Below are 25,067 nucleotides of genomic sequence, written 5' to 3'. Positions count from 1 at the left end.
ACTTTTGTTGGAAAGTAGGAGGGCAAATTGAGTAAGTTTGTATATAAGCAAACCTAAGCTAGCACTAATTGCAGTAGGAGCACCTTGCTCAACAGGTAACTTCTCAGCAAGATCCCCCCTTGGTGGCCAAGCAAGACAACCCTTCACCTAACGTTTTTCCTCAACAAGGCTTCATCGCCAACAATTTCCAGCACTTGGCGTTTTCAGCCACAACATCATTGCCAAGTCTTCTCAGCCCTAGCGTTTTTCATCCAAGCACCTATCGCCACAGATCTCAGCCCTTTGGCGTTTTCAGCAGGCCATTGTCGCCCTCTTTCCCTAGCATTTTCAGCCTCACAACAACAGCAGAATTTCAGCAATAAAGACTAGCAAACCAGCGTTTTTTCCATAGCGTTTTCGGCAGTAGCAGATTTCAGCCCCTGGCGTTTTGGACAGCACGACAAGAGCATTAGTTTTCAGCCCTTAGATCGGTCTCGTCATCCCCGTCGTCGTCGATCTAGGCTAGACTTGCATCAATCACATGCATCCACTTTGTACCAGTTTGTGCAATCAATCGTAGACCACTCTCGCCAACGTGAGAGTGGGGCCTTCGGAGGAGGGTTTTACGTCGTCTCTGGTGTTGTATTCTCTTCTCTCTCTATCTCTCAGTCTCATACACTTTCACACACAGTGTCCATTCACTTGTTTGTGATCATTGCACTCTCTCATTAAGAACGGAAGGCTCTCCCTTCCATAAGAACAAAAGGAACCTTGAGCACAGTACGGAGCACTCATCTTGAGAAAGAACAACATTCATTCCGCTGCACCTTACAGAGGCGCTTACCTAGTGGCGCGACATGACAGAGAAGCCTACGACATGTACTGACTTTTGTGTGAAACTCAAGAGAGATTTCACCAAAATGGATCCTTTGAAAGCTTACGCCAAATTGCAACGTCTTTCGATGAAAGCTCTATCTTTTGATAAGTATACGACAGCTTTCAAAGAGGCGCTCCCCTTCTACAAGGTGGATTCTACGCACGCTGTGCACATGTACCTGCTGAGATTACATGAGGATTACTGTTGGGCCTTAATTAAGGACAAAGCCCCGACTGACGTCGAGGACGCAGTGACAAAGGCCAAGACGTTCCGTTTGATAAATGGAGCGATTATGAGAAGAAAAGAACTTTAGACCATCAATTCGGTGAGGGCGCTTCGAGGGCGACCCCGATTCCAACAGTTGCTGATGCAGTGAAGAAGAGGGCTTGCTTCAGGTGTGGCCAGACAGGTCACCAAATCAAGGATTGCCCCAAGAAGAAGAAGACAAAGAAACCGCAAGGTCGTCCTTCGGTTCAGATTCACGAGATCTCAGATAACTCTGCTGTTATTCAAGTTGAAATCCATCATTTAGCACACAGTTCATGCACTAATTGTACTTTTAGCACCAAAGTGTTTGATAAGCACGATCTTCTCCGTTTCCCCTGGAAGATCAATGGTCACGACGTGATCATACTCCTTGATAATGGAAGCTCACACAATTTTGTGGATACAAAATTGGTGCAGAAACTGAGCCTGCGGACGCGGGACAATGACCATGAGTATCACGTGAAGATGGCTCGTGGCGAGGATACGGATGTATGGAATCGGATGGTTCCAAATTTGTTGCTCGAGCTAGCTGATTACAAAGAGAACCTGGACTTCCACATCATGCGCCTGGACAGAGCATATGTTATTTTAGGAATTCCATGGTTTTATGATAAACAAGACTCGTTGTGTATAGACAATGTACATCACTCTCTTGTTTTTGTTAAGCAAGACATGCCTCATGTATCTGTTTCGCTTTGTAATCAAATTTCTGTAAATAATGGTTTTGCAATACCAGTTGTTACTGCTTTGGAAATGTATAAAGATACAAAGTCTTCTGATGTTGACTTCTACCAATGTGTACCATCTGTTGGTTTGATTCATTAGTGCTTGGTACTTCTGTCACTGATTTCGTAAAAATGTTTCATGTTCTTCTGTTGAACTTGGGAATTCCGATGAATCCAACCTTATCTGAGAAATCATGACTGATTTCAGGGATGTCTTTCTTGATGATCTATCTCCTAGCTTGCCGCCTTCGAGAGGAGTAGATCATGGCATTGAGTTGGTGGTTGGTAGTTAGCCCTTCTCAAAGCAACCCTATCGGTTTAGAAAAAACCGAGGATGACGAGATTCAACGACAGCTGAAAGATTATCTTGACAGAGGTTTTGTTCCGCCAAGTAAATCCCTGTGGGGAGCGCCAGTGTTACTTTCTCGAAAGAAGGATAACACTATGCGCTTGTGCGTGGATTACAAGGGGTTGAATAAGCTCACTGTTAAGAATAAGTATCCACTCCCACGCATGGACGATCTAATAGATCGGCTCCATGGAGCATTGTATTTTACAAAGAGGGTTTTCTCGCTTGGAACACCAAGAAAATAATTCTAAATGAATTATTGGAATTTTAAGTGAGAGGGTTTTTCTCACTGGAGACATCTGAGTACAGAGTATTCCTAGTGCATCATTCAAAGTAATGACAGGAGCACTGTGAAAGGGAATATCTGTAAGGCCACCAGGAACGGGTACTTTTGATGCGTCACAACGGATGGGTGACAGGGAGCATCAGTAAGAAGTATCCGACCATCCGGGAACGGACATCTTTGATGCGTCATAGGATGGGTGACATAGAGCATCGTGACGGGGATTGTACCGTAAGTTCGGTAGAAAAGAACTAGGTGATGGCTATTCCTGATGCGTCACAAGGTGGGTGACGGGTGTATCCGAAAGGAGATATCCATAGTCGAGAGGAAATCCGAACTGGAAAGAGGAATACGCGTAAAAACGCAAGCACAAGAATAAAGATGGGTTTTGAGAAGCTTTTCTTAAAAAGAGGAAAATTTTAACGAGTTTTTCGGGAAGAGCAAACGCTTTCCCGCGAGGAATCTATGTCTGCATTGCATTTGTGCATGTGGTTGTATCCAGGGACGCCTGGGAAGTGTTGTGAAAAGCATTGTTTTAAACTTATAACGTTTTATTGAGTTTTTGGGCAGGTTCAGACCAATTTTTAAATATGCCGGCCACCCACTTAATAAGTGAACAACCACTTAGAAAATAAAGCAACAAAACAAGCCAGCGAATTCTCTCTCCCTATTTCGGGTAGAACAGCACCAAAAAAAAAAAAAAAACGACCGTGATCTCTACGCGAGCAGCTATTCGTGCCGTGGCCAAGGAGCTATAAAAGCACCACATGCCCTCACTGAAAAGGAGTTACCAACGTCAACAAGAGAAGACTCTGCCGCCAAATAACGCAAGAGATCGCGAGACTACGAAGCACGAAAGTCGCTTTTCCCGCGCAAGAGCGACACGTATCTATTGTGGATTCGCCATACGAATTGTTGTCACATGTTTGCGTGTGTGTTTGCAGGTACTTCATCGCGAAGGAGAAGCGAGGAGGCTTCGGCCTACGCTTACGAATGTCAGGAGATTTTTGAAGCAAGGGATTGCGCATATGTACATACACATGCATGGTGCATATAATAAAGAATTGCCCGTTTCCCACAGCCAGGTGGTTACGTGGGGCCCACATGTGTACAGGTAGGATAGGGTGTACATAGTGCATCGATTTTCATCGTCACCAGTACCAATGTGTTTTTTCTATAATAATGAGGAGTTGGTAGCGTGTAAAAATTCTCGAGGAAGCTATCCGCGGGCCGACGACATGAGGTAAGCAGGTGCGTCAGATGGCATCTAGTGGCGTCGGGAGGCTGAATGGGGTCAATACTTGCACGTGGATGAGTACGGACACGACGTGGATGTTTTCTTGTGATAATTGTGCAGAAAGGTCATCATGAGGACCATATTTTGGGGCCACTTCACGTGGTGACGGGATGCATTATTGGAAAAAGCTGAGTGCCAGGTGTGTGGATGGATGCAGCAGGGTGACAACTATGCACTGCGAGGTCAGTTTTTGGTCTGTTTGGGGTCCGTTTGAGATCAACTAAAAGGCCAAGGGTGCCCAATTGATAAAGCTAAGTGTGAGAATTGAAAAAGCAGAGAGAAGACCAGAAAAAACATGGAGAGAAGAGGAGGAACAGCCGCAACTGTGTTTTTGCTCATTTTGGAGCCTGCTCATCCGATGTCGAATTTGAGCACTTTGACATTGTAGACTGGGGTTTTGAGCCGTTCCGGACGCGATGGCGCTATCCATTTTGCCAAATTCCTCACTGTTTTTTTGTTGTTTTGGCTGTGTAAGTTTCTCCTAGGAGCGAAGCTTCTGCTCCAGTTTGTGATTGTATCTGGCTTATTTTACCCATACTGTGTGAGTTGTTTGCCCCCTTGGTGTTGCCCCAAGCTCAGTTGTATCTAAACATCAGAAATTCTCCTCTTTTGAGCTGAGTTTTTTGGATGTGTGTGTGTGTGTGTGTCTGTGTGGAGTGGGTAAATGGATAGTCTCTCTCCTCTCACTCCATCGGTGTGTTCCCTGTCTCGGCCAGGTGGGTTGTGTAAGCCGAGTGGTGTCCCATAGTGTGTGTATATATCATCCCAAGAGTGTGTGTCGGGTCATTATAGAGGCGTTCTGTGTGTTTTCATCCCGCCCACATTCTTTTGGCGCCCCCACTGAGGATCTTCTTCGAGTATCTTCTGCTTCGAGCTTCGAGATTCGGGATTACAGGTTGCATACTACAGGTTACAGGTTACAGGGACATGTACAGGTACAGGTGATTCACACAGGTACAGGTAGCTGGAGTACAGTGATATACTAGCAGTGGTGTCATTTGTAGTTATTGTGGGTATGCATCATTTGGCGCCTGTTTGAGCGCATTGTCTGCTGGATTGTATGTTACTTGTCGAAACTGCCATTGTACGCCTTTGTGGAGCCATATTTGGTTTTATTTGGCAGTCCCAGCCATTTCTGAGACTTGACTAGACGACTGTTGCATAAGCCTTCGTGTGAGGGTCGATAGCGTGAGGTTTTATTGAGCTGGGGGATTCTCAAATGTGGAGATCCTTTCGGTGATACAGGTAGCTGGAGCATCCTTTTCATGACCTCGCCATAGGCTATGTACTAGTGATTCCTACTTGATGCTCGGGTTCTATTGTTGGCAGTTTATGCATACATATACAGTCTATATTTTAGGTTCTCACTGCTCTACTTCTGGGGAAACTCTGCCAAAATTTTTCCAAGTTATGATGGCTTGTTTTTTGGTCTTTTGAGCCATTTATACTGTTATGTTGCTGAAATTTTGGCAAGATCAGAAGATAAGACATGTATGCTTTCTTGGGAGCCGCATGGTTGGCTTTAATGGATGATCAAAATGGCCCTCAATTCACTCCTTTTCATTTAACTCAAAGAATCCAGATAAATGTTCATGTGTCCAGGAAGATTTTTTTCCAACAACGCATAGTCTTTATGTTTGGGCCAAGAAGATTAAGAGAGATACTGGAATGCCCTTTGTCCGTTGTAATTCCGATGATCAACTATGAAAACTCATTTGATGTGCATGTGTTTGTCTTTATCTAAAGTTGAGCTCCATTGAAGTTTCTGGGGATTGAGTCAGTCAAAAGTTTTGGGTTCTTGCACGTGTGTTCGAAGGGGTTCTCAAAGCATTGAACTTGGGTAGCCATGGCTTTCTCTTATCCGGAGTTCCATGGAAGAAGTGATGAAGATGTGGAAGACTTTTTGGAAAAGATGGAGGTTGCTTGCATTAGCAACCAAATCCACGACCCAACGCAGATGTTACGTCTTCTCCAAATTTGTTTGAAGAGTGATGCACGAGTTTGGTCCAAAGCATTTGAAGAGGAGTTACGTGTGGCTGATCCACCTGTAAGATTGAGTTGGGACAATCTAAGGCATGGATTAGAAGTGGAGTTTGTGAAGGTAGAAGATCCTGACAAAGTGTGGCAAGAAGTACAGGCTTTGGTGCAAAAGGAAGGTGAGCCAGTGCAAAAGGAAGGTGAGCCAGTAGATGCGTACATACGTAAGTTCTCATTGGGATGGGAGAGGATGTGCAAGGCCTTAGCACCACAAGTACCCCCGCCTGACATGATGAAGAAGGATAGGTTCTTGGCTGGTCTTTGGGAGAATATACATTGGAGAGTGGAGCTAAAGAAGCCTAGGACATATGAGGATGCACTAGAGGTAGCAAGGAACAAAGAGTGGAAGCTGAGGAAAATGAGTCAGTTAGGGGTGGAGTCTTTGCCCATGAGGTCTGAATTTCAACCTATGGACTCTTTACAAGGTCGCATGCCAGGGGTTCATCATGAACCAGTGGTTCCTGTTACTCCTCGGGTTATCCCAACAGTGGTCACTACAGCAGTGCAAGATGATGGGCTTAGGCAAGACATGAGGCAAGTGGTAGATTTAATGAAGAATCTCAGCCTAAACATGCTAGGTCAAGTGGGAAATAATCGAGGTCGAGGGAGGTTTGCAAATCAGCCAGGAGGTGAAGAAAGACCTAGGAATGGTGTTGGACAAACCAATGGTAGGTTCTGGAGGCAGACTCCCACATGTTATAATTGCGGAGAGTTGGGCCACATCAGCCCGGGGGGAGACATGTATCCATTGCCAAGACAGGTGCTAACTAGGTCGAATGATTATTGCATCGAAATCAAGGGAGAAGAAGGAACCAGTGAATTAAAAGGGAAAGACAAAAGTGTGAAGTGTAGTCACCTTGGAGAAGGCATCAAAGCTAGAGGATACATTAGTGATGCCTATTGGGAAGAGGACCACAGAGGACAAGGAAGGAAGAAGTGCCCCAGGTCCTAATAAGAAGGGAAAGAGCCATGAAGGCGAAGATGTCAAGGCCAAGAGGAAAAGAAGGGCTCGTCGCAAGTTTCATGTTTTCCACTAGGGGATGGGCAATTAAGCTATGACTTGAAGGAGGATCTGACAAACAGAAAGGCAGATGTTACTTTTGGGCAGCTCATAGAGATGGTTCCTAAGCTAAAGCGACAGTGAAAGAAGATGGTTAACCCAATGGAGAAAGAGCCAGAGAGAGGTTCAGTGAAGGTGTTGACGATGGATGAGCTACAAGACATTTGTCCAATAGTAGATGTGTGGCACAAAAGAAAAAATATGGGACAAGGTTATGTTGATGGTGGAGCCCAAATATGTGTCATAACACACTCATGCGTTGAGAAGATGGGCCTTACAGTGACTGGGGTGTCAGGCTTCCGGATCAGATTGGAAAACCATCAAAAAGTAAAATGTTTGGGTGTTGTAAAGAGCTTAGAAGTGGAGGCGTATGATGCAAAGGCGGTGGTTGATTTTCATGTGATGCCAGCAAGGCTGGGAGCATATCCTATTATACTTGGTAGACCATGGTTACATGCAGTAAGAGCTATTCAAGATTGGCGACGTGGTACGATTAGTCTCTATGGAAAGACAGGTGCCAAGAAGCTATATAATATGGACACAAGGAAACGATTGGAGGAGCTTTATGAAGATGAGGATGAGTCTAGTGATGAAGACTATTCCACAGTGTCTGATGAGGACAGTGATAGCACTACCAGCAATGATGAGGATGCTGATGTTGCATTTTTTTTTATGGACAAAGAAACCCAGGAGTCTGGTTTAGTTGCATTTGCAAATGAGGATGAAGATGAAAGTGAAGGGCCTTATGAAGTGATTGAAGGGCTATGCAAACCAAGGTCGAATTGTCGAAGAAGCAAGAATTGATGACACAAATGATCAGTGGAGACCTCTCAGCTATGGAGAAGGAGATAAATTTGCATATGCAGGTCTATGCCAAAGTAATTGATGATTTTCTTGATGCAGAGTTGATATATGGCATCTCTACAGGTTTTCCTTGAGAGCCAGGTGGAACCTTGATTAAGCTTTTGATGCAAGGAATGCCAAGTGTTTTCGTGTGGGATCCAGGTGAAATGAGCATCTCTTTTTGCTGCTACTGATCATGAATGATCTAGCAGGCTAGGGGATGGGCAAATTATGTCAGGAGTTTTTTAGAGCAAGAGATTGCGCATATGTACATACACATGCATGGTGCATATAATAAAGAATTGCCCGTTTCCCACAGCCAGGTGGTTACGTGGGGCCCACATGTGTACAGGTAGGATAGGGTGTACATAGTGCATCGATTTTCATCGTCACCAGTACCAGTGTGTTTTTTCTATAATAATGAGGAGTTGGTAGCGTGTAAAAATTCTCGAGGAAGCTATCCGCGGGCCGACGACATGAGGTAAGCAGGTGCATCAGATGGCATCTAGTGGCGTCAGGAGGCTGAATGGGGTCAATACTTGCACGTGGATGAGTACGGACACGACGTGGATGTTTTCTTGTGATAATTATGCAGAAAGCTCATCATGAGGACCATATTTTGGAGCCACTTCACGTGCTGGCGGGATGCATTATTGGAAAAAGCTGAGTGCTAGGTGTGTGGATGGATGCAGCAAGGTGACAACTATGCACTGCGAGGTCAGTTTTTGGCCTGTTCGAGGTCCGTTTGAGGTCAACTAAAAGGCCAAGGGTGCCCAAGTGATAAAGCTAAGTGTGAGAACTGAAAAAGCAGAGAGAAGACCAGAAAAAACGTGGAGAGAAGAGGAGGAACAGCCGCAACTGTGTTTTTGCTCATTTGGAGTCTGTTTTGGCCGTAAACTGCTCATCCGATGTCAGATTTGAGCACTTTGACATGGTAGACTGGGGCTTTGGGCCGTTCCGGACGCGATGGCGCTGTCCATTTTGCCAAATTCCTCACTATTTTTTTGTTTTTTTTGGCTGTGTAAGTTTCTCCTAGGAGCGAAGCTTCTGCTCCAGTTTGTGATTGTATCTGGCTTATTTTACCCATACTGTGTGAGCTTTTTGCCCCCTTGGTGTTGGCCCAAGCTCAGTTATATCTAAACATCAGAAATTCTCCTCTTTTGAGCTGAGTTTTTTGGGTGTGTGTGTGTGTGTCTGTGTGGAGTGGGTAAATGGGTAGTCTCTCTCCTCTCACTCCATCGGTGTGTTCCCTGTCTCGGCCAGGTGGGTTGTGTAAGCCGAGTGGTGCCCCATAGTGTGTGTGTATATCATCCCAAGAGTGTGTGTCGGGTCATTATAGACGCGTTCTGTGTGTTTTCATCCCGCCCACAACGGAATTCGGAAATTGTCCGCGGAGTCTCAACTCCCAGTACAGACAGAAAAAGGATTGTGAGCTCGTCTCTCGGATTTCCCTTACGGAAAGAAACAACCATCGAATCAAAGAATTAGAATGGAGGGGTTTTCTCCGGTTCTTGTGCTTGTAAAAAGATTCTCCCTAATAAAGGATTCTCTTTAAGGGGGGGGGGACCAGCCCATCTTCTAGTCCCCAGTACTGTGTCGATCTTCTCTCTCTCTCTCTCTCTCTCTCTCTCTCTCTCTCTCTCTCTCTCTCTCTCTCTCTCTCTCTCTCTCTCTCTCTCTCTCTCTCTCTCTCTCTATTTATTTCTATCTATATTCTTTGGCTTGAGTATTAAGTGATAAATTCTATTTATCCGAGTATATTTTATATTGTTGTGCGCTCCCGTTTATGATAGTGGTATCAGAGCATGGTCTCCTCTCTTTCTCTGTAAAGCAGGACGACTCTAGGAAAATACGGGAAGAAGCCATGAGAAGCCAAGAGAGAAGTAAGCAGGCGAAAACCTAAGTCCTGCAGGAAAAGCTCGCAGAGTTGGGAAAAAAAGTTCTCTCTGCAAGAAGTCCACACGAGACTTGGGATTCTCTGAGAAGGTGACAAGAGCATGATGCTCAAGAAACTAGAGAATCCAAGGAGCGGAATGCTCGAGATCCTTCAAAATCCAAAAAATATCCATGAATGTCAATCCAGAACTATAGCCATGAAATCCCGTCATTTCGGGAAGGATATGAAGAAGGTCTCTAGATCTCAGGACACTCCGGTCAAGTTTGATACTTTTGACGGAACAGAAGATGTCCCGAAAGCTACCGCTTTCATTCGACAGTTTGAAGTTGCCTTTGCAAACGGCAATTTATGAGAAGCTTCGAAGGTGAGGCATGTGACCAAACACCTCAAGGGGATTGCAAGTACTTGGTGGTATACCAAAGCTCTGCAAGGAACTAACAACAACAATTTTTTTTCCTCTACGCTTTGAGGAAGGCATTCAAGAAGATTGGGATTGGTTTGCCCAATAGGAACACGAGCGAGTCAAAGCAAGTAGCCGTTCACTCTTGCCAAGGTAGCTCCATTCTTGATCCTCTCTGAGGAAGGAAAGATGAACAAATTTAACGAAGGACTTTTGCCTGAATTTCGTAAACCCATCTGCAAGATACTTTGCAGCAGATGGTGGAGTTAGCAATAAAAGTTGAAAGTGTACACCTTAGTGTACATAGAATACAATCCCCGCAGTGGGACGAGAACCATTGAACACAAAAACAACGAATTTTTGTTACCTCTCCTCGAAGGATACATTGCTATCCGGAGAAAGTTTGGAGTAAGGGAATTCAATCTAACTCCTGAGTTCTTGAATAGAAGACCCTCAAACTTTATGAGAGGGCAGGTCTTTGATCAAAGTTACATCTTTGAGGAAATCATAAAGTGCATGGTGCTTGTTTGCTCTTTTGCACGAGGTATGGTTATGTCTGACCAAGACTACTCACTCTCGAGTGTTTATGAGAGTAGGATCAATTTGAAACATTGTTTCCTAAGATGAATTGGTTTGCTCAACTAGCCGGAAGGTCAACTATTGATCTGGTATTAGGTAATTCTCGAATAGATTACCTGCTATTGCCGGTAGGAAAATTATGAAGGAACCATTCTAAGCTTTCCAGCAAAGAAAAGCTTTCATTAAGCTTGAATACTCTTCAAGCCCACACCCCCTACCCGGTCAAGGAAGACATGGTAGTGCTTTTCGCACAAGTGAATGAACACTCTCTTTACGAGGAAGGAACAAGTGACCCTCTGGACTAACAGCGCAGGATTATGCGCAAGGACAGATACCTAGATTGATTTCTAGGAAGATTATTCTTCTCGAATTTGAGAAGACGGAATCAAGTTAACAGAGTTTCGGATAAGGAAAACTTTGGATCAGAACAATTGGCCTACCCAAAGCAAAGGCTCCGGAATAAGAACTTACTTTGGTAAGATGGCACACTTTGTCACAGGAAGATTCACATGAGCTTAATGCTCTTGACATGCCCTATGCGGGAGAACAGAAGAGGTTTAATATCCTCAGGACTAATAGTGCAAGGTTATCCGCAAGGACATAGACCTAAATTGATTTTTAGGAGGATTATTCTTCTCGGGATTGAGAAGGTGAAATTGAGTTAACAGATTCTCGGAAAGACGCGAATAACAAGTCCTTACATGGCTCGTAAGTTTGATGAATGGTGAAGGATATCCTCGAGGTACTGGAGGAACGACATGAATCGGTAAGGTAAGTATTGAATTATTGAATTTTTGTTTAATTTAATTTTTAAGTTCTCTTTTAAGAAAGGACTAGCTCAACTCACCATTGAGCAAGATTTGAAATTTTTCGGTTTCTCCCCGACAGTTCAGTTCGACCTCTACAGTTGAGGACAACTGTTTGACAGAAAAATAATTCTGAATGAATTATTGGATTTATAAGTGAGAGGGTTTTCTCGCTTGGAACACCAAGAAAATAATTCTAAATGAATTATTGGAATTTTAAGTGAGAGGGTTTTTCTCACTGGAGACATCTGAGTACAGAGTATCCCTAGTGCGTCATTCAAAGTAATGACAGGAGCACTGTGAAAGGGAATATCTGTAAGGCCACCAGGAACGGGTACTTCTGATGCGTCACAACGGATGGGTGACAGGGAGCATCAGTAAGAAGTATCCGACCATCCGGGAACGGACATCTTTGATGCGTCATAGGATGGGTGACATAGAGCATCGTGAAGGGGATTGTACCGTAAGTTCGGTAGGAAAGAACTAGGTGATGGGTATTCCTGATGCGTCACAAGGTGGGTGACGGGTGCATCGGAAAGGGGATATCCATAGTCGAGAGGAAATCCGAACTGGAAAGAGGAATACGCGTAAAGACGCAAGCACAAGAATAAAGATGGGTTCAAGAAGCTTTTCTTAAAAAGCGGAAAATTTTAACAGTTTTCCAGGAAGAGCAAACTCTTTCCCGCGAGGAATCTATGTCTGGATTGCATTTGTGCATGTGGTTGCATCCAGGGACGCCTGGGAAGTGTTGTGAAAAGCATTGTTTTAAACTTAAGGTTTTATTGAGTTTTTGGGAAGGTTCGGACCAATTTAAAATATGCCGACCGCCCACTTAATAAGTGGACAGCCACTTAGAAAATAAAGCAACAAAACCAACCAGTGAATTCTCTCTCCCTATTTCGGGTAGAACAGCACCCAAAAAAAAAAAAAAAACGACCGCGATCTCTACGCGAGCAGCTATTCGTGCCGTGGCCAAGGAGCTATAAAAGCACCACATGCCCTCACTGAAAAGGAGTTACCAACGTCAACAAGAGAAGACTCTACCGCCAGATAACGCAAGAGATCGCGAGACTACGAAGCACGGAAATCGCTTTTCCCGCGCAAGAGCGACAGGTATCTATTGTGGATTCGCCATACGGATTGTTGTCGCATGTTTGCGTGTGTGTTTGCAGGTACTTCATCGCGAAGGAGAAGCAAGAAGGCTTCGGCCTACGCTTGGGAATTCTGAAAACGGAATTCGGAAATTGTTCGTGGAGTCTCAACTCCGAGTACAGACGGAAAAAGGATTGTGAGCTCGTCTCTCAAATTTCCCTTACGGGAAGGAACGACCATCGAGTCGGAGAATTAGAACGGAGGGGTTTTCTCCGGTTCTTGTGCTTGTAAAGAGATTCTTCCTAATAAAGGATTCTCTTTAAGGGGGGGGGACCAGCACATCTTCTGGTCCCCAGTATTGTGTCGATCTTCTCACTCTCTCTCTCTCTCTCTTTATTTCTCGCTATATCCTTTGGCTTCAGTATTAAGTGATAAATTCTATTTATCTGAGTATATTTTATATTGTTGTGCGCTCCCGTTTGTGATACTAGCGATTATGCCATTGGTGTGGCATTATACTAGGATGGATGTCCTGTTGCGTTTGAAAGTAAGAAACTTTCTGACACTGAGATCCGTTATCCAACGTATGAGAAGGAGCTTTACGATGTAGTCCACGCCTTGAGGAAATGGCGACACTACTTGTATGGCTCTACGTTTGTTGCATGGACAGATCGTTACTCCTTGCGCTATGTCTGTGATCAGGGTGATCTCAGAGACACGAAGGCTAGATGGGTTGAGCTTATGCAAGAGTTTGACTTTGAGATCCGTTATAGAAAAGGATCCAACAATCGAGTTGCCGATGCGCTCAGCAGGATTCCGAGGTTAATGCCTTGTCTGTGGTTGAAATATCAACAGATTTCTCTCTCTCTCTCCGAGGGCTATGTCGTTCCGATGGCCATTTTGGCAAGATATGGAACGAGGTCGAAGCGGGGCGTGACTCGTGTACAGACTTGGGTGGTCCGGAGACCCGAGTGAGTCGTGGCGGAGAGACGAGACAGCGACAATATTCCATTAGAGGTGGACTATTGTTCAGAAATGGAAAAGTCTGCGTGCCGGAAATCGATGAGGTTCGACAAAGGATTTTGTGCGAATGCCACGATCTTCCTAGCGCTGGGCACCCAGGCATTCAGAGAACTTTGGCTTTGGTCAAGCGATATTTCTATTGGCCAAGTATGCGTACTTACATAGAGAGCTATGTGAAAGGATGCACTCAATGTCAGATCAATAAGGCAGAGCGCCTTAGGAAAGTTGGCCTGCTACACCCATTGGAAGTCCCAGATGCCAAGTGGCAAAGTATTTCCATGGACTTCATTGTTGGTTTGCCAAATACTAGTCGGGGCAATGACGCCATTTGGGTTGTGGTCGATAGACTCACAAAAATGGCGAAGTTTATACCAACGAAGTCGACAGTACAAAGCCACGAGTTGGCGGTCTTATTTGTCGACCAACTTTACAAGCTGTATGGTTTGCCAGAGGATATCGTCAATGATCGAGATACTAAGTTCACTGGCCGATTTCGGCGAGATGTGTTTGCTCATCTTCAAACGAAGTTGAGTATATCGTCTTCTGACCATCCCGAGTCCAACGGACAAACTGAGAGGATGAATTAGACGTTAGAGGACATGTTCAGAGCCTATGTCTCTCACATGCAGTCTGATTGGGAAAGATATCTTCCACAGTTAGAGTTTGTCTATATTAGTAGCAAGCATTCTGCTACTGGATTTAGCCCGTTCATGCTGATGTTTGGATTTGAGCCTAAATCCCTGATTGCTATTGGCTTAGAAAAAGTCAAGGAACGCCAGGCTCGTGATTTCTTGTATGACATGCAAGAAATGCTCGAATTGGCTAAGGATAGCATAAGAACGGCTCGTGATCGAGTCACTACTTATGCTAATCAAAAGAGATCTCCAAGGACTCTTGATGTGGGACAATGGGTCTATCTGAAGATTCCCAAGGATTCCAAGATTATGCGAATGGGAAAGCATTATAAGCTTTCGGCTAGATATTATGGTCCATCCTCCAGTGTTTCATGTCAACCGCCTTAAAGTAAAATTGGAGAAAAATGTATGGCAAGATATGCAAACTCGATATATTCCTCAAGAACCCGTCATTCGGGCCAAAAGGCTTATGACGAGTACTTAACTAAATGGAAGGGTAGGTTCGTCACTTGGGAATCAGTTAGAGCTTTGAAAGCTCAGTATTGAGGACATCAATGGTTTTGAAGTGGGGAAGTATGTTATGTCCCGCTCTAGCCCAGATGCCGTCGGGATGGGCATCCAGTGTCCGGGCGGACGTAGTGTGATCCCGGCCAGTGTGGCGTCGGCCATCATTATAGAAGGGAGGCCAAGGCCTCATTTGCAGTTATCTACCCCCACTGGCAGAGTGCCAGTGGTTAGCCAGCGAGGCTAGGAGTGCGCGAGGTCACCTCGAGGAGGTGAGGCCGGGTGGTATGGGACGCTCGGTCTTACAGGTGCGACGGCAGCCTCGGACATTGGCCCCAGCACGTGGGAGCTGCCAGATGGTGGCTATGGTCGGGTGGTTCGTTCGACGAGTGTCTGTAGGCGCGGTCCGTGTAGTTGGGATATCCACTCCCTGCGTTTGTTTTAGGTACCTAGTAGGAATAGCAGGGGCGACGACAGCCAGAATAGCTGCAGGAGGTAGTGCTAGAGAAAAGAGGGAGTCTGGCGGCAGAATTTGCTACGCAAGAGAAAAGAATCGTAAGTTCTATTTCGGCAGATAGCAACCCCTAATTATTTTTGTTAGAGCTTTGTTTTATTTTAAGTGGGCTTGCCACTTATTAAGTGGGTGGCCGGTCACTTTTTTGTTTTAATGTGAACTTGGATAAAACTCAATAAATTTAGTGAGCTGAAAATTGATGCTACGCAAACACATTCCAGTCGTCCCCGGATGCAGTCTCACACACGGATGCAATGCGAACACAGATTCCTCGCGGAAAGCATCTGTTCTTCTCGCAAAGCACTTTAAAATATTCCGCTTTTGAAAAAAGCTTCTCAGAAACCATCTTTATTCTTGTGCTTGCGTCTTTCTGCGTATTCATTTTTTGAGTTCGGATTTCCTGCCATACCAATGGAATATTCCCTTCTGATGCTCCCATCAACCATCACGTGACGCATCAGGAATATCCGTTTTCCAATCTCTCCTACCGAATTAACAATACAACCTTTCGCAATGCTTAATGTCACCCATCATATGACACATCAGAGTTGTCCATTCCTGATGGCTCTTGATAATTCCAGTAGATCTACAGTTTCTAACCTTTACGGTTCAAGTGCACACAATTAAATATCCTAATTTCAATGAATAGAAATTACTTAGAAAAGTAAGAAAATAGTCCATTTAGCAACATCCCTCTAGCTTCTAAACGGTCTATAGTGCTTGTACATATCATTCCAGAATCTCGGGATAAGATGCTAATTCTTGCTCGGTCATCCACTGAGCGTCTAAAGTAGAATAGTTCTTGAACTTTACCAAATACTTCCGTGTAATACTCCCGGACTTGAGTGGCCGCTCCTAATGACGACTGATCTGCTTCAGTTGGAGTATTTCTTCCGTTTCCTCAACCTCAGGAGGTGTCACAAATTGTTGACGTGTCAAGCCACTAAAGAACGGAGACAACCTACAAATCCCGGCTCAAAGGCCTAAACCCTAGAAGAATCAGAACTAGCAGAAGTTCTCACCAACTTATAGATTCTCGGCGAGTGGGGCAAACTCATTAAAGTTTTACCAACTTATGGGACCCCGTTCGATGGGGACCCAAGTCACTAGAGGTAAAGCCGGTACACATACACACTCAAAGTCTTGCGTAGCAAGTTGATGACGTGGCAATCGTACGGACAGATTTCCGCAATTCACGTTGTTCGTGATGACGTGGCAGCAATACAGATTTACAGGTTTCGCATTGACACGATGACGTGGCAGACCGTACGGACAGTCTTGGATTTTGCACTGACAGGCTGTACGGACTTCCGCAAAACATGCTGGTAGCTTTCTGGGTGCTAGTGCTTTTGGGACCATATGATTTTGGGTTTGAATGCTTTTCATGTAACGCTTTTCAAGGCCAAGGACCTTTAAATATGTGCAGAGGGCTCATTCTCTAGCACTCTTCTTGGTGAAGGTGCAGAGCGTGAGTACCCGCATTGTACCGAGTTCCAATAATATAAAGAAATACCGAAAGGGGCATCAAGGTTTGGAGCCAGTGCTCTATCGGGGTGGAACTCAGCAACTCCCTGTGTCGTCTATCTCTTTCAATTCAGTTGTTATTTAAGTGCTAAAAGTTTGTTCAGTCTGTTCTTTTCTGTTGGCACATGGTGCCCGTCTCATGACAGGAGGTTCCTCAACAATAGGCCGACTTGGAGACGGTCCCACATATGGCCTGAGTGTACTAACATGGAAAGCATTGTGAATCTTTCAATTAGATGGTAGCTCTAATCGGAACGTCACATCGTTCACCTGGTCAATTATATTAAACGGCCCATAATAACGATTGGAAAGTTCACCTGCACCCCTTTATGAGTCGCTTGTTTCTTTAGTCTTCTCAAACCTGAGTAAAACTAATTGATCGACTGTTAAGTCTAAATTCCTTTTGTGCTTGTTCGTAGCTTTCTTATGTTTTACCTGAGAGCACAAAATTGCTCTCGTAACTCGCTCCTAGGCCGTGTCTAGATTCTGGACAAAGTCATCCGATGCAAAAATCTTATCCTTAGTTAAAAGGATAGGTGGAAAAAGAATCTCAAAGGGTTCTTTCCCATTAGACGAATATATTGTATTGTTATACGCGTACTCGACAAGGGACAAATACTTCTCCCAGTCAAAATGTCCAACACATAGGATTTCAACATGTCCAACACTGTGGAATTGGCAATCTTGCTATGCCCATCCATTTGAGAATGATATGTAGAAGAAAATTTCAACTTTGTGCCAAGATTATCAAACAAAGCATGCCAACAATTTCCAGTCAGGCAAGGATATCGATCATTCACAATAGACTTGGGCATCATGATGCTTAAAGATCTGTGCTAGAAAAATCCTAGCCATATGATCTGCTTTGATCATTTTCCTAAACTGGAATAAAGTGAGCTTGCTTGCTAAATTTGTCCACAATGGTCCAAATCGCATCATTTCCAATCTGAATCTTTGGGAGATCCATAATAAAATTCATGGCAATACTCTCCCGGGGTTGATCAGGCACAAGCAAATGTTTGAGTAACCCAAGTGTCTTATGCCGATCGTACTTTACTTTTTGGCAAACCAAACATTCCCTGAAATACTGATCGATGTCTTCTTTAAGGCTTGGCCAAAAAAAAAAAAAAAAATTCCAATGCTAAAGTCATACGGAGGATACCCGATGGCCCGCATAAGGCGAAGCATGTGCTTCTTCCATGATTTTCTTCCTCAATGGTACCATTGCTTGGTGTTGGTAGTAGTAATCATCGTAAATGGAATAGAGAAATTCATTCTCTCCGTTCTGTAACTTGCTCCAAATGGAGGAGAAGTCTCGGTCATTCTGATACAAATCTGAAAGTGATTCTAGTTTGTGGTGATATACGGAAGTAATTGGATTCACACTAGGCCGTCTAGACAAAGCGTCCGTAGCCACATTCTTACTCCTAGCCGTATAAAAGCCAGGCACGTGATGGAATATGGAGTTTTCTGTCGCGGAGGACCCCCCTCCACTTGCGTTTTCAGGGCAGATCTACTTGTGTTTTTGCTTCTGGCTGACAGCGCTGGCCTCTACAAACCTTCTCATCGCGAGAACCCCCTCCTATTCCATCTGCGTTTTCAGCAAGTGCAGGACAGCAGCGTTCTTTGCACCAGCAGAAAAAGAAGACACCTGCGTTTTGGGCAGGGTTGCGTTTTCAGACTGGGAGCCATCTGCGTTTTCAGCCAGCAGCCATCAGCTCTGCGTTTTTGGAAAGCATCAATGCCCTTGCGTTTTCAGGCTGGGGCATCAGCGTTTTCAGTAAAAGAACTTGGATCTTGCCTTTCGAAACCGGCCTTGCATCTGGTGCATTGCCGGCGAGATTCCTCTTCAACTGCTACAGATTTCAGCCATAAACACCTGCTGTTTTCTCTGTTTACAGCCCATCACGGGCAGTGACTTTGATTCACCACCATCCACAGACCCTCTGCGCCGCTCCGGACCATGTCGGGAGCGTACGAGCATGCTGAAAATCGCTGGACAGCAGCGTTTTCATCACCTCACAGTTGCGTTTTTGGGTGGACAGCAGCCACATGGTTTGTGTTTTTCACAAAGGATGAAGTTACCTCCTGCCAGGACACCATCCACTGGTGGTCCATGTGATCTCTCATTGACTGCTGCAGTACACGGTAGTTTCGACATCGGCTTGATGATTGATCATCTAGGGCATACGATCCTTGGGAGATCCATTCATTCCAGCCATCATTCGGCGGTTGCGCACTCCAAAGGGGGTGGTCATTGGTGACTTGTGGTTTGCTATGGACACACCTATGCACTCATCAGAGGAGTTCACACGAGATATGGCCATGCTCATGGCATGACACACCTACGCACTCATCATCAGAGTTCACATGAGATATGGCCATGCTCATGGCATATGGGATCACGACATTCCCAGAGAAGATGTAAGGTGCAGCGGAATGAATGTTTGCGCTTTGCTCAAGATGAGTGCTCCGAACTGTGCTCAAGGTTCCTTTTGTTCTTATTGAAGGAAGAGCCTTCCGTTCTTAATGAGAGAATGCTATGATGACAAACAAAGTGAATGGACACTGTGCGTGCAAGTGTATGAGAGTGAGAGAGAGAGAAGAGAATACGACACCAGAGACGTTGTAAAACCCTCCTCCGAAGGCCCCACTCTCTATGGCGAGAGCGGTCTACTTATGATTGCACAAATCTCTACAATGCTTGGACTTGCAAACGATGTCGATGACGATTAGGACGACCACGAGACGGGCTGAAATCTGGAAACTCTAAGGGCTGAAATCTGCAAATCTTCTATCTACTAAATTTTGACTCTAAGTCGATGACGACAATGCGACGACGACGCGCTGAAACTGTAAACCTTGCGGAAACTGACCGTGCGGCGAGGAACTGCTGCGGGAAGGTGAGATCTGCGAGGTTTGGGGGTTCTTCTGCAGTGTCTAAAGGCTGAAAACTGAAAACGCTGGGGGTTCTTGGGGTTCCGTCGCGGAGGATCTGCAAAAACGCTAGGGTGTGTTGCAGATGCAAAAACGCTAGGGCTGAAAATTTTCTCTGCTGTCGCCGGTTGTTCTGCAAAAGCAGATCTGCTGTGTCTTGACGACGCCGGGGCTGATCTACTATGCACAAAACGCCAAGGCCAATCTGATGCAAAAACGCTAGGTCTTCTGTGGAGAAAATGCCAGAGTAGTCGCGGGGGTTGGTCTTGTTGAGAAGTTGCCTGTTGAGCAAGGTGCTCCTGCTGCCTCTTCTGCCAATTAGTGCTAGTCTAGGTTTGCTTATATACAAACTTACTCAATTTGCGCTACCTACTTTTCAACAAAAGTCACTTAAAATAATAAGTGAAAAATGTCAAAAATAGGAAAAATAGGCTAAATGCATTGGAAAATTCCCCTGAAGGATTCTGATGGATTCTGATGGGAATGCTTATAATCATGTTGTGTGCAACCAGAGGATATACATCTACACTAAGTGACTGGGCATGCACGGTCTACGAATAGACTCACAAAAGTGCCAGATCACTTCTAAATCTAAACTAACTGGACTGACTGAACCCTTGTCGTGTTGTAGCTTGTCCACGGACACATAGGGTTGGATGTGTCACGTGACAGAAGACACCACCATCTTGGGTGGACAGACACTTACCACTTGACCTCGACACGTCAGCTCACTTGCTCACACAGGAGCATCTAAATGGACTTAGGAAGAGAATCCTAAATCTCTTCTTGGAGAGGTTCATTGCTTGGATCTACAGACTAGAGTGGGATTTCAGTGCTTTGGACTCTCTTAAAGAGTTTACCCGCGAAATGCGGGAGATCAAGCATCCCGCGACTACATTCGGAGTCACCTGGAGCTTGGCTTGGATGGTAGTGCAGTTGCTCTTCTACACTCCTGATCATTTGGATTACTGCCTTCAGAGTTGTTTACACTCACCCTCAGTAACCTTACAGAATCCTTATCCCCTGACCTGGGCAGTAGGCCACTCCCACCTCATTCACATTGAGAGCCACACCGAGATGCGGTTTGGTGCGCGGATTTTATTTTGGTTGACAACGGAGGATTGGAGACAGGAGATACATGCAAGATGGAATAGACAGATTGATCTAGCCTTTCCTCTTCTCAGAGGATCTTCACAGCGCAGACTGGTCAATCTGGCTTCGCTTCTTCATACAGGATGATTACGGTGCAGACAGCTTGGTCTGACCACACCTCTTCTCAGAGGCTCTTCACAGCGCAGACTGAGTCTGGCTTTCCCCTCATCTTGGATTACCCTACCTACTGACGACACCATACGGTGGTGGTCCGTGCGGTCTCCCGTTGACTGCTGCAGCTTACAATAGCTTCTACAGTGCAGACAGTTTAGTCTGGCTTTCCTTGTTTCAAAAAACGTTTACAGCGCAATTTGCTACATCTGGCCTTCTTAGAGTTTTACACAGCTTGGCCACCTGGCCACCCTGGGTTATAGGTTCATGCATTCCCTGGCTTCCCCATTTTCTCCAGACGGTTTGACTACAGAGACCACAGATCCTATTAGACAAGACACTTGCAGGTCTATTGGCACTTCTTTTACGATAAGGAGTTGTTTTCACACTCAGTTTGGGACCTTCACACAGTACCTTCACACTGTATTAGCGGAGTACAGCAGTTTGCTACACAACTCGTGACGACATCTTTCCACGCAGATTTCTCGGCAGTTTGGACACCCCAGACTGCTGCTACACTCGCCGAGTTCGTCGGTGTATTGTCTTTCAGTGGACATTGCAGCAGACATCTTCAACATTTGCCTCACATCTTCGATTTCATGCGGTTTGTTTAGCAACCGGTGCTGAGAGGGGGTGTTAGATTTACACCACTCTGCTGTTGCACACACAGGTCTAAGGCATACGTGTACGACTAGTATGCCTCCGGGCTGGCCACCCTTTGCATATGATTTCGGACTGCATTGTCCGGCTGCCCACGTCTAGGCCGGCCAGCCACCTTATCCGGGCGCCCTCATATATTTTTATTTTTTCTTGTGGTGTCATGGGGAATTTTTCCAGGCATTGCCCTACCTCCCCTTGGACACCTTATATGGGGGCAAGGGGGTATTCACTTCCATAGATCACAGATCTCATCTGATGTATTGAGGGTCTCTTGCTCTGGTAGTCAATGGGGGGCTGATCGCCCCCTTTCCCCGTCTCCAGTTTTATCTTTATCTCGTGCGAAAAACAAGCAAAAACGCACTTCTTTATTTCCTTTTTAATGGAGATATGGCTTACGATAGGGGAATAGCCAATCCCCTACATCAGCAAAAATTTTAATGTTCTTGCCCTCATGCTCAAAGGCGAGGGTCTTTTCTATATAATCTAGGACCGGTTGCATATGGTAGTGCCATGGCATACCCAAGATGATATCACATCCCTCGATAGGTGCCATCAAAAATGATCCGCGGTCCTTGTACTCGCCAATCCGAAGATTGAGCTATCATTGCACGAAAGTTGTATTGGTGGTCAACCCCTCGAATGCCGATCCTGAAGTGATCAGAGTTCCAAGCAAAGCCGGTGTGAGGCCTTAGTGTTTTGCAGTTTCCAATGAGAAAATTATCCGAATCCACGGTCATAAAGGACCAACACTAGTTGGTTATTCACGGATCCCAAGCCTTTAAGGAGCTGACACTTCCCTTGTTTTGTTTCCGTGTTTCCTTGCACATCAGGAATAGAATTCGAGCTCAGTGGCTTGTTCCTTCTTCGAAGATGCTTGTTCCTACCGCATTGCTGCCGAATAGGACAATCGATCTTCAAGTCTCTTCTCACCACAGTAGAAACACCTTCCTTGCTCTTTGAAGATTTGTACTTAATTTGACGTGAGATACTGGAGCTCTTAGGTTGATCCGGATCTTCAGGGGGACGCCTTTTGCCTTGATCGCCATAGTCATCATGAACCGCTCTTTGCCTCACACGGTACGTGCTATATTTCATCCGTCTAGGGACACAAATGGAATGTAAATCCTCGGCAATGATTGTTGACTCCATGATCCGTTGAAAGGTATCGTTGTGGCACACCTTCATGCTCTTCCGAAGCGGTGGTTGAAGGCTTGCTTCGAACTTCCGCATCTCTTCCTTGTCAGAATTTTTCATAAAAGGCTATTCCCCACGTCCATCGGATGGGGAGAGAGAAATTTCTTTCCAACTCTGTGAGGTTTTCCTAGAGTTCCGCTTGCTTGCTTCTCTCTTGGCTTGTCATGGCTTCTTCCCATATCTTCCCAGAGTCGTCCTCCTTAACAAAGAAAGAGAGGAGACCATGCTTTGATACCACTGTCCCAAACGGGAGCGCATAACACTATCGAATATACTCGGATAAATAGAATTTATCACTTAACATTGAAGCCAAATCATGTAGAAAGAAACAGAGAGAAAGAGTGAGAAGATCGACAAAGTACTAGGGACAAAAGATGGAATTGCCCCCCCCCCCCCCCCCCCCCCCACCCCGTAAAAGTATCTTTATTACTAGGGAGAAGTCTATACAAGCACTTGAACCAAACATATTACCACATTCATTCTAGAATCAAACTTAATGATACTTGGAAGCCTCGGCCTCTTGTTCAAAGCAAAAACCCTATTTCAAGGAGCCACCATTCCTTAGAATCCTCGAGAACCAAGGTTCTTGAGAGTAGAAGCACGTGTCAACATTCCAAAGATGGTATCTCTGATGAGCGAGCCCTACATAACAAGCAATGAAGATAGGATGCAAGTCAAGTCTCCTTATAGGTAGACGTCGATATTTGAGCCACTTGTAGAGTCACTACCACGTTGAGTCTTCACATGCAAGAGCTGCACAAGTGGAACTTGCCATGCAACAAATAGACATGTGGAGACTTTCCATGTAACGATTGGACATGTGGAACACGGTTGCATTCAGACGATTGAAATCTTTACCAAATGCCTGAAAATATTTGAAAGATCAGGACTTTGAAATCTAGTTTCAAACTTGACCCTGCCTGGGTTAAAATAATTAGAGCTTTCAGTATTTTTGGTTTTTTTTTTTAGCTTTATGCAAAGTCCAACTTTTGGCATTTCTTTTGCTTAGAAAATCAATGTTGTACTTAATACAGTTTTCTTTTGTAATGGTCATTGATTCACAATCAATCTTAATCCTCAATATTGTCATGTTCAATCATCATAGCAAAATAACCTAGAACAGCACCCTATACTCTGAGGAAAAAGATCCACATTAGACATAGCATTGAATATTCCTCCTTGAAAAATGTAGCAATAAGATAAACTAGAACACACAATCTGAAAGCAGGAAAGAACGATCTGCACCTTTAAGTTTTCAGTGCTGCTGTGGCTGTGATCATGATCATGGTCATGACTGTGACCATGCCCATGGCCATCATGATCCCATGGATGACGCCAGCCCTGCCATAATACAAATGGTGAAATTGTTACTGAAATTGCTTACTAGAAAGGATGTTCGCAGAAATCAGAAGATCGGTGCTAGCCAGAAGTGCATAATGCCTACGAAATTCTGCCTCAATTCAAATTGTCGTTACAACTAACTTCAGATACAATCTGCAGGCACTTACCAAGAGAACAGGACCATCTTGCCTCGCTCTGTATAAGACCCAGAACCTATACAAAAAACATAAGGGTAAGAAACATTTTCTGCGTCACTAGCAATGAGGGGAAAAAACGAAGAGGGATGTACCACATGATGGCGCCCATAATCTGTCCGGTCCGAACATGCCAGCGCTTAGGAGGATGAATATCGAAGACATCGTGCCCATGGGCGCGGGCGCTACCACCACCAGCCATTGCTGCGAGCTCCTCCCTACGCACAGGTAAATGATGTGCGATCCGCCTCACCTCTTGTTCCTCGAGAAAGCAATAAATAATATATTACGTAATCTGTATGTAATGCAAAACTGAGCAACCTTGTTTATGTTGCTAGTGCAGGGTATTATAAGGGGTATGAGGAAACGGCCACGGGATGGGGACCCCATCTAGACACTTAGCTCCACTCCACGCACTCGTGCACCGTGAGGGTTCCACGCAAGGTTCTCCAGGGCACGCTATGACCCTCCTTTGAGTGCGGGGGAGCTTGGGGCTACGTGGGGCTAGGGACCCGAAACGCGAGACCTTCGAAACACACCACGGCCGCGGACCCACGGAATGGAACGCGACCCGAGCCGACCTCGGGCCGAGCCGGGCTTTTTGAAGGCAAACGCGCCCACCATGCACCTCCACATGACGTGCCCAACTACGGGCCGTCACACTTGGTATCAGAGCTTCAGGAAATCAACCAAGCCGAACCCAAGGAAGGGGGAGGCTCCAGGACTCAAAACGGCGTGTACCCAACGTGCGGGGCCGCCAACGTTGCTGCTACAACCACTGCTTGCC

At 45.2% G+C, this 25,067-nt stretch overlaps 1 protein-coding gene across 1 annotated transcript in view; it reads right to left on the bottom strand.

The window, feature by feature from the left end:
• Window positions 1-24,558, bottom strand: part of LOC147443738 (NADH dehydrogenase [ubiquinone] 1 beta subcomplex subunit 2-like) — a 32,131-nt gene extending 7,573 nt beyond the window's left edge. Inside the window, exons 1-3 of the mRNA XM_086526535.1 lie at window positions 24,376-24,558; window positions 24,254-24,299; window positions 23,991-24,086 (exon numbers count right to left, since the gene is read on the bottom strand). Coding sequence (XP_086382661.1) covers window positions 23,991-24,086; window positions 24,254-24,299; window positions 24,376-24,482 — 249 coding nt within the window. The 5' untranslated portion in view covers window positions 24,483-24,558. The remainder of the gene's footprint in view (window positions 1-23,990; window positions 24,087-24,253; window positions 24,300-24,375) is intronic.
• Between the last annotated feature and the right edge of the window lie 509 nt (window positions 24,559-25,067).

The sequence above is a fragment of the Adiantum capillus-veneris genome, chromosome 13, assembly GCF_014529385.1.
Source record: "Adiantum capillus-veneris isolate H3 chromosome 13, ASM1452938v2, whole genome shotgun sequence".
Classification (NCBI taxonomy): domain Eukaryota; kingdom Viridiplantae; phylum Streptophyta; class Polypodiopsida; order Polypodiales; family Pteridaceae; genus Adiantum; species Adiantum capillus-veneris.
This window is presented reverse-complemented; position numbering and strand designations above follow the sequence as displayed.